The sequence below is a fragment of the Neospora caninum genome, chromosome X (genome assembly GCF_000208865.1).
Source record: "Neospora caninum Liverpool complete genome, chromosome X".
In the NCBI taxonomy this organism is placed as follows: domain Eukaryota; phylum Apicomplexa; class Conoidasida; order Eucoccidiorida; family Sarcocystidae; genus Neospora; species Neospora caninum.
Window position 1 is genome coordinate 978,297 of NC_018396.1, and position 10,040 is coordinate 988,336.

General features: G+C 52.4%; 2 protein-coding genes across 2 annotated transcripts; one reads left to right on the forward strand and one right to left on the reverse strand.

Moving 5' to 3' along the window:
- Window positions 1-1,603: 1,603 nt before the first annotated feature.
- NCLIV_045980 (conserved hypothetical protein) lies at window positions 1,604-3,182 on the forward strand (the record flags this gene model as incomplete). The annotated part of the gene is made up of 3 exons (XM_003884148.1): window positions 1,604-1,710; window positions 2,393-2,552; window positions 2,937-3,182. The coding sequence occupies 3 exons, from the start codon at window positions 1,604-1,606 to the stop codon at window positions 3,180-3,182; spliced, it is 513 nt and encodes a 170-aa protein (XP_003884197.1).
- An 868-nt stretch (window positions 3,183-4,050) lies between these two features.
- NCLIV_045990 (putative NAD-dependent deacetylase) lies at window positions 4,051-7,339 on the reverse strand (the record flags this gene model as incomplete). Its single annotated transcript, XM_003884149.1, has 7 exons — window positions 4,051-4,141; window positions 4,705-4,763; window positions 4,931-5,122; window positions 5,422-5,508; window positions 6,159-6,396; window positions 6,879-6,965; window positions 7,206-7,339. 7 exons carry the CDS (start codon window positions 7,337-7,339, stop codon window positions 4,051-4,053), a joined length of 888 nt encoding a protein of 295 aa, XP_003884198.1.
- Window positions 7,340-10,040: the final 2,701 nt, after the last annotated feature.

Here is a 10,040-nt window from a genome sequence, read left to right on the forward strand (position 1 = left end):
GAAAATAAATCGAGTTGTTATTTCTGATACAACGGGTGCTTCGAAACAGTTACTGTTATATCTAACAACTGATGGCATGGTTGCCATCGATGTGGCAGAAACCACGACCACCGCATCGATGCTTCGTCTACCATCGTTGAATTTGCGGTCGCTTATTCTCAAACAAAGCCTTGTTTCCGCTGATGCAAAGGTAAATTGACGGGCTTGAGAAGCTGATCAACACATAAATAATCACCACAACAGGGATTCACCAGAGATCAGTGAGCGCCTGGAGAAAATTGCCGGTGGGGCTTCAACGACGGTCAGGCTACATCCGAACATCCGAAGAAGAGAGACACGCATTCCGAAAATCCTCTTCCATAATCGTGATCTTGATATATGAGCAAGTATCTGCTTCGAATGATGGACTTTGTGGGGATGGCAGACGCAGTAAAAATAGCAGACAGACAACCATAGTTGTTTGCAGGCCAAGAAGCGACAAGGAAGAAACGAGTAAGGGATATTCAGGGCCTACTCAGCGGTTGACCAAGAATGCCTTTTATTTTCGCCACCGTCAGCAAAAAGCGAAACGCGCTTTGTCCTCATGGTAGTCATGAGTGACAATACTGAGCAAACAAAAAACAGTGGCTGTCACCAGCTGTCCAATTAGCAACGGCATTGCTCGCAAGGGACGAAAAAACCATGTTCGGATTCACTGGTGCGGTCAGAGTCCATTACAAACTCCGCTCTTTCACTTTGTAACTGTAGTCAACCAACCGGATTGACAAAGCGTACGAAATCGAGGAAAATCAGACTGGCTCGTAGTCCTTCGTCGAGTCCCCGCCTCTTTTTGCTTCGCTAGCGTTATCGTACCATGAAACACAGACGCATCATGAAGACGTTATCGTACCATGAAACACAGACACACCATGAAGAGAGCGTACGGCATTGTGGCGGATCTCTGGAATGGGTAGCATCGAGGGGTCAGAATAGCCCGCCTGTTGTGTCGTGAGACTGTTTACGTGTTTCGGGAATTACCAGCTGAATTCAGGGAAGCAGCCCTGATTTTCTCTATTTGCGCTCAGGTGTGACGGAGGTGATCCCTTGCGCCCGCTCGGGTTTTTTGACACAATCGACACCTCATTTTTTGTCCCCGTCCCCCTTCGCGGGGACGTGCCGGGGCGGTTTCGGTACATGCATTCACACCGCTGTTTCTTCTCCAAGTCCTCGTGGTACACGTTTCCCACAGTAGAGCCTCCGGAGCAGGGAGAATTTCCGCCTTCTCACACGAATTCTGTTGCTGCTTTTTTGTCGATTGAAGCCTTACCAGGATATTGACGTGGCGGAGTCTTGCTTCAGCAGTTCGTTGCGTGTCTAGTTCCAGGCTACTTGCTTCCACCGGAAGCGTGCGCTGAACAGGTTGATTGGTGTGCTTTTGCCGTCCGGTGGTTCGGAAACATTTTGCGTAGCGGTCACTTTCGTCAGTTCGTCGTCATTGTGCCGATCTGTTTTCATTTGTGGCGCTTAAGACGGGACGACCTTTATATTTTTGAGTGGTCATCTAATTGGACAAGGCTCCCGTAGGATCTTTTTCCGTGGGTTTGAAAAGCCGGTTCTATCCAAGATGTCCATCCTACGACACGACTCTCACCCGATAGCGGAGGACGCCCAAGGTGCCTATTTGACTTTTGACACCGCGTCCCGCGGAACGATTGTCCTCACTTGGTCCAAGTAAGTGTTTTCTGGATGAGATGCTTTGCGGCGCTGGAGTTGGAGGCGCTCGAGGCACAGCGTTAACTGGTGCTGGAGAGTGGCTGGAGTGGCTGCGTGCATCGTGTACTCTTTGTTCGTATCGGCTCTGTGCTGCGATCCCCCGCAGCAAGTAGTCCATGCTGTGACCACCTTTCATAGAAAGGCAGTCGGATTCCTAGAGATCGTCTATGGTAGAATCACAGGAGGGTGCGCGATTAATCGACAGGCCGCGGTGAAAAAAAGGAGCTTCACGGGGTACCGCCGCCACCGCTGGCACATGCATCGGTGGTGTCTTTAGGGAAAATAGGGTGGAAACGCGAAGGGGGATAGGATTGCAGAGCTCAAGGCACCGCGTAAAGTTACGTATCAGCCGACTGTGGTACACCACGCGTGTCCCAGCGCCTCCTTGTTTCATTAGCGTATGCTCTGGACGACACCGTCAAAAGGCTCTCGAGGGAATGTTGTTCGGCAATGTTTTCTCAGACACGACGTCCATTAGCCACTCTCCCGCGAAGTCTGGAGTGCATTTCAGGATGCAGAGTGAGGTTTTCTTGCTTTCTTTCACAGATACGGTGTTGACGGAGCGTGGTGCACTGCATGTTTCGTGTCACGACGGAGGCTGCAAGGTTTTTTCAGCTCCTGTGTGTCGTTCCGTACACAGAAAGGCAGTTTCCGATGCGTTGATCTACTTTCATCCACGAAAGCCAGTTCCCGCTTTCAAGTACACGGCGAACGGAGGTCGGATGCAACTGGCGACGAACGTCCAGCTGGATCCTACGAGATATTTCCAGGGAATTTGTGCATTCCTCAAAACCCTCAAAGTGAGTAAAGCATGGAATATATTTCATTGCTTCTCGACAGGTAGCTGGTGCATCGTACCACGAAGCTGGCGTAATGTACCTCACGTGGTCGGCGGTACAAGGAGGCCTGAAACGATCTGCCCAAAGGAATGAAGCGAGGCACTACTCGAAAGGAATAGCAGACGCACAATCTCGTCGATCATGTCGAACCATACTTGTGCCCCAACAGGTGATGGGTTGATGAGCTCCAGTGGGGCTGTGCGTCCTGTCTTATGCGAAGGTGAATGCACAGTTTCCTTGTGTTGTACAGGGAAGGGCGTTTGGAGACTCAAAAGGATGATTCACAACTTCCCTACATCTCCAATCACAGAGTCATTCTTACTGGTGTCCGTTTTGCGCCCTCAGCAATTTGATGGCGAGCTGACCGTGATCAGCCAGAACCGAGGACCGAAGCCAATCGCCGTCGTTCTTCATATAGTCGGCACGAATGCCGTCGTCAAATGCGAGAGAGGCGTGGCGTACGATTTGACCGACGTCGATGTCGTCGGTGTTATCCCTGTGGACTGCGTGGAATTCGACTGCAAAACGCTGTCGCCATCCTTATTCCGCGAAAAAGCTGAGCGGGTAGGAGCAGCGCTGACGGTCATGTGAGGTGCCTCGTGCGGTCAAAGAACCGGCGCCGTGAGCAATTCCAGTTGTAGCGCCCTTCTTCGGTTTTTGAGTAACGCCTGCCAGCACTGGGGCCTGAGAAAATTTCCCCTGCTTTTAGTTTGAAAACGGTGTAACGGGCACCCGACCCCACCGGTCTGCCGCCTGAGTGCCAGGTAGTTTTGTTCGCGCACGCATTGCGAGTGGGGACCGAAAATTTGCGTAATGCTTCGATCCTTATGTGGCCACTCCGATTTGTTCCTTTTTTTGAAGCACTGCTCCTTGCGGAGAATGGGCTGCGTAGAGTCTTCCTGTCTACGAGGTGCCAGTGCCGCCGTGATGATGCGAAATATGTTTTGACTCAGTTTCACATTGGCAAAGCTTGTCTTCATTTCATGCCTGCGTCGCCAAACTAGGTAAACGGGGCTGATCTTGCGGAGGCGAGAGCGGATACCAAAGAAATTTCATCCCGCAAAACCTATATACGCACGCAGGTGCTAGAAACGAGATCTGTTTTCTGTGTGTTAAAGGCGTCACCTCTCTCTGTAATCGGAGAATCCAGTCCAGGCAGGACCTTTAACCAAAACCTTTAGTTTAATACCATCCTTTTGCAGTACTCGCCAGTCGTGCATCTGGGCGGAACATACGAAAACGCGTGCGAAGGCGGCACGCGTCCCGCTTGAGTAGAAATGAAACAGACGCGGGGATATACAGTTCAAGCGTATGTCGAAACTCACGAAGCCAGGAGATGATATACTCGCCACCGAAGTCAAGGGAAAACGACCTTGCCATGCTGCCGCAAATAACATTCGTCTTCGCTAAAACGAAGCACGATCGCGAGTCCAGCGCGTAGTGTGGTTCCGAGAGGGAATCAATTGCTTGTGGGAATGGATGACTGCGTTTTCGTCGCGGTGCCTCCATCACTTCGCAGCGTCGCCACCGTTCGGGTCAACTGACTCGCCCTGTGTGTACACGCAAGGAAGACGGGGATCTGATGAAAGCAGCTGGGAACTCGGCGCGAAGACGGGGACACTCGTACTACAAGTAATCCGTCCCACTGAAAACCACTCGTAACCGTTTTTTTCAGGGTGCAACTTGCGACTGAAGCTCAGCTGTAGACTTTTTACCTTTGGTTGAAAGACAACACGCAAAAGGAGTCGCGTATGATACGTCCAGAACACGTGACTGAAGCCAGACCAGTCGTAGCATAAGTTCTACCCTGAGCCCCAAAGAAATCCAAAAGCGCGCCGCCGCGGGGGGCGGAGGGAGCAGAGAGGCCAAACTGACTCGAGATGGTCCAGCCTCCGGAAGCGGAAAAAAGTGAAACCGGGGGCAGGGCGAAACTGCACCAACTAGAGAAATTCACCAAAAGCCACCTCCTCCCGGCACACGGCACGAGAGGCAGAGAAATTAATCTACGCACATGCGCCCTCAACCACTATCCCCAGTACGCATCTGCTTGAGTACGAAACGGAAAACAGCTTGGTGAGACAGCTTGTCGCTAGCAAAGAGAGAAAAAGCTTACGGGCCCCGAACAAACTTGTCGCTGATCCGGTTCGTCAGTCCTGTTGTCTCCAAGTTAATCTGCCGCGCAGTTCGTCACACGATACCATCAATGCCGACATGCTGCGGAGTCGCTCCTACTACGCTGTTTGGTTGTGTCCGTGTCCCCTTCAAGCTTCACGTTCTTGCTCAGGAGAGTCGTTCAAAACGGAAACAGCCTGTCGTGTGGTTCAGGGGGAATGACGTACCTCGACAACCTTCGCTCCACCGCGCAACGCCCGGTACGGCAAGCTAGAGGCTGGAGAGACAGAAGCGCTCGTGCCAACAACCAAGAGAAGGTCGCATTTATCCACTTCTCGATTCGCGTTCTGCACGGCGTGGGCCGGAATGCCTTCCCCAAACAGAATGGCGTCGGGCTTGAAGATACCGCCGCACGCGCACTGAAGAGAAAAAGGAGAAGGAACTCTGGCACTAGAGCAACAGAATGTCGGCAAACGTTCGCTGTCTACGACAGCCAAAAGGAGAGGAATGGTCGGCACAGTGTGAACATTGCGGAAACGGCCTGATCAGCATAGTTTGGCAGACGTTCTTGCGCTTCCACTTCACGTTTTGCCTTCTGTAGAAGTGTCTGGTTGCCACCGCGGTCGAACTGGGTAGGCGAATGTTTTTTCTCGTGCAGCCGCTGAAGAAAAAAATTAGCAGTTTTCTGTGCTCGCTCAGGTCTTAGAGCACCCCTTACCTTAGGGGGTAGCTCCTTGGTGAAGTTGTCGTCTTGCAGCATGGACTTGGACAGAGGCAATTTCTCCCCGCATCGCCTGCACGTTGCCTGCAAGTGACATTCAGATACAAAGTGACGCGGGATTCTGACTGTCACGTCCAGAGAGACGTACGAAAAAGAGACCCGCGGGGAAGGACCCTGGAATGGCGACTCGGCACGAGGGAGGATACGGCGAAGCGACAAGTCCACCCGTGCACGTACACACGAGCGCAGCCGTTTATCAAATAGGTGTATTCAATGTGTACTCAGCGGAGAAGAGAAGAAACACAATCTGCACTACACGTTTTAGTTGCACGTGCAGTCGATGCGCGTTACTGCAAGATGTCACAGGCAATGGCCAGAAACAACAGTCGTAAATTGCTGCACACCAAATCCTGTGCTGACCTTGCCACAGGAGGGTCTAAAGCTGGTCAAACGTTTCCTTCTTTCGGCTGAGCAGACTCGTTTTCGAGAGTTTACACAACGACGGAACCTGCGTGGTTGGCGGCGGTGCAAGAACGTATTCGCACATGTGTTCACACACACCATGCACACGAGACCACTACGAGTCATGCCATCAGTGTCATCATATCTTCCGTCACCAGCCCAAGGAAGTTGCAGTTTTTCGAAAGGAACAAGCCGTCACAAAGTAACAAGAAACAAGTACGTCCCCCCTCCCTGCATCTGCAACGTGGCGCTTGGAAAGCTTCAGTTCTTACAGAGAGAAGGCTACCATGATACTCGATGACGTTAGTAGACCCTGAGTCCTGGTGAAGATTGTCGACGTTCTGCGTCACAATGGATTTCAGGTATCCAAGCCGCTGGAGATCTGTTAACGCTATATGAGCCGGATTTGGCACGGGGTCGTTTGACCGCATGAAATCATGGAGAAGTTCCCAGATCTTCTGTGGGTGTCGCCAGAATCCCCAAACTGTCGCATATACCGCCGGGTCATATCTGAGGGAAGAGCAGAGACGAGAAATGCACAAACACCGCGAACGCGTGCGTCCTTGTTCTCTTCCTTCCCCCATAGGGTATGTCGTAGCTCCGCGCTACCTTCGGCAATGCAGAGCTGGCCGCCATTGTCGTTGCGTGCGACCAACCGGCGTTGTGCCCGCGGCGGAATTCTGGCCCTTTACTTCCACGCTTCGATGAGGTAGAAGCAGCAATCTCTAGAGTGGCTTCAACGAAAGAAAAACGATTTCGGTGGCTTTTGTTCCCGCCCCGTCTCCCACAAAACTGCGACGTTTGACTCCGCAAAAGCCACAGCTCGCTTCTCTCCAAACGCCGATCACACAGCTTGCACGTCAGCTGCGGAGGGATGTGTTCTTAAAAGACACTTGCGAATCACAGACCTATATACATGCAACGCCTGCTTCTGAAACACAGAGAAGGGGGCTTAAAATGCAATTTGCGACAGCCGGAAAACGATGACTCACTTCGTCCACAAGCCGTCCGACGGGTCGCGGAACGTTGGAATGCCACTCTCCGCAGAGACACCCGCGCCCGTGAGCGCCACGACATATCTGAGGAAAAACGACCGGACGAAAACGCAAACGTCCGTCTTAGCTTGTGCTCTGCATCGTCAACTGGTCTACAGGGTCTCAGCAAGCGGTCTGCCCAGGTGGTTGGCGGGGCACACCCCTGCAGGAAAATGAGCTATCCGCTGGAGACGAAAGAAAAAAAGCCCATTCTGCATCTGTGAGGCCAAATCTGCATTCCCCGAGCTTCACTTGCGATATTCAGGGCGCAACTCTTAAACGTACTTGGCCTGCCGAATGTCATCGGCGAGATCTTCGAAAGAGATGAACGCCGTGTCTTTCTTCTGAAAATATGTTACCGCTTGCCCCATGTCTTCTCCCTCAGAATAGCCACTCTCTGCAGGTTCTGTCCCGAACATGAATGCGAGAACTCGTTCAGCAGCAAAGGGGAAATCAGACCGCGTCTAACGCCAGAGCTTAAATACGAGGCTGGGGCTGTCCCTGGTTGAAACAAAAACGCACTAACTCGCTTGAAGCGGCTGAAAGTCGAGAACGCTCCTCCCCGAAGGAGGTACAGCAACGAGGCGAAACTGTTCGCGAGGCTAGAGGAGGCACGCAAGGAGGGAGTACACTAGTCAGTCAAACAACCCAAATGTTCATTCTGTCCGGGCTTTATCATGGGAGTTGCCAGAGGAAACGAGACATCTCTGCGGACGGTGATCATCACCGGGGAGGAACGAGGAAGATCCCGCAGAATTCGAGACGACTGGCTTCCGAAGTCTTAACGATTCTGACGACAGGGCGGTTTGAGAGCCCTCTTTAATCCCTGTAATCGGTTTTCCAGAAAGGGTGTCTGGGTGCAACTTCTTCTCTAGGGACGGCTTCACGGAATGTGTTTTAACAGATGCAGTTCTGTTGACCGCCAGATCCTTCAGAAAGAAAAAGAGCCACGCGGCGAATGCAAGCGCGTGAAAAACAACGATCAACGCGGTGAAAACGTAGAGAAAAACTGGCATAGACCCAAAAGACGCGTTATCCGGACCTTCCGGTTTGTGACGCGGTAGAGACCCCGCGTGGTCACGCTGAAGCACGCCACCGAGAGTGTCAGCGGCACTCATTTTACGGCCACCAAGCTGAATGATTCTCCTTTCCGCAGTTCCTTAAACCGTGTGGTAGGAGAGAGAGACGAGACGAGCAGTCGAAAAAAGTCCGAGTTCACAGCTGTCCTCGCGGCAGAACGCACGTTGCAGTCGGATAGAAGCGGGGAACGCGCCTCTCTGCCCCGCTAAAAAATGTAGGAAAACGCGGAGACAGGGAACTGAAAGAAAAACTACAAAAAAGGAAAAGGTTCCCGGCTGATAAAAAGCCAACAGTTTTATACGGACCGCGTGCCACTCTGTGTGCACCCGCCTGCTCGCACGCCTGCTCGCACGCCTGCTCACCGCAATGTCCGCGGCGGGTTTTCAGGAGCATCGAGAGAAACGAGGACGTACCCTCCCCGAACACCCAAGGCATTGCTTTGTGTGTGAAGTGAAAACTCATTTGCAGACAATTAATTGATCCTTACCCCGAGATGACCTGCATCTTGGTGAGTAGAAAGCGCCGAGGGATCTTCTAACATGCGTCATAGTTCTCTACACATTCCTTCAAGCAGTCCAACAGAAACCCTGAGCGTCTACGCTGGCAAGGAAACGGCTGCGACACATTTCATCAGATAGACGGCACGTCTCTGTTTTTTGGGTTATACCCAAATGCAAACAGCGCGTCAGTACCTTGGTCGTAGTAGCTTCAACAGCAATCAAAGCCTTGCGTCCAAGTCCGGAATTCATCCAACCCCCCGTTCGGCATGACAATTTTACAGCACTCGGTCCCTGTCTGCCTCAGCAGAAAACGGGCGTGTCAACGAATAAGGCGACAGATTCGCCATTGCTACCGGTCGTAGTTTAGACGGGTGTCCTTATCGCCATCATTCTCCCAGAGGCAGTCACGATGTTCCTCACGTTTCTGAGCTTCGGTGACCGTCCTTAGCTTTATAACGTACAGGCAGAGAGTCGCTGTTTTTTGAGTCCCTCCTGCACGCCGCTGGGACATCTAGAATCAATTAGCGGGGGTCTCCTCCACAGGACTAAACTTTACTATGGTGCAGATCCGAAGAAGAATGTAGTAAGCTACAAATGCTGATCCCAGACTGCACAGAAGCAAACTGTGGAATTGGACTCTCCGATTTTCGGCAGCTCGTATCGCGGATAGTGGTTAGTGGACGAAGCGCGGTGCCTTCCCATGAAGACTACCGTCAGGCGGTCAGGTATACGGACCGGGTTTTGTCATTACATTGAAGCGTTAACCCGATTCCTACGTCGAGTGCTGGATCAGCGAGACAAGGGATGATTCCCTCGAGAAATAGTGAACTCGGACATCAGACAACATACGTCGTATGGATCATAGCCTATTTTGACGATGACTTGGTACCCCCTGCCTCACGCACCGCTCGTGTTGCTTTTCGCTGCGAGCTTCGGCACAGCTGTCTGGGCGTGGCTGTTGTGTTTCCTGGAGGAAGGCATCTCTTTAAAAAGCACAAGATGTTTTCGCGTCGAATGGATTGCACGTATGCATTCAGACCGAAAGACGGTGGACCTTTTTTCGCGTTTGGCATATGTGCGCCTCCTTCGGTGGATGTCTGGCCTCCCAGCAGAGCAGGGACTCGACCTGGGACCGGTAGTGCGGTCATCTGCAGCGCAGCTCGCGGCAGGCGGGGGAAGGGGGGGGGCAGCGCATGGATAGCCCGACATCGCGCCCGTTTTCAGCCATATCTTGCCATCACACACATCTGTGAAAACTCTGGCTGATTTTTAGGCACGGGGACTTTCCATAAAGAGAGCCGTGCCACTCGGTTGCGGGCCCTGGACTTCCCGTACCAGCGCGTTCCGCTGTGTCTATTCGTTTCGGTTGCATCCAGCGGGTCTCAGGGGCGAGCGACACACATCCACCTCATTTATGGAGCGCCGTGGTACCTCGTGGGTTCTCTGTTTCGTTGTCCACTCAGACATCGTTTCTCTCCGCCTCGACGGGGGATCACACGATTGCTGTTCGTGCTTTTAGTGGACAGGTGCACGTAGCGCA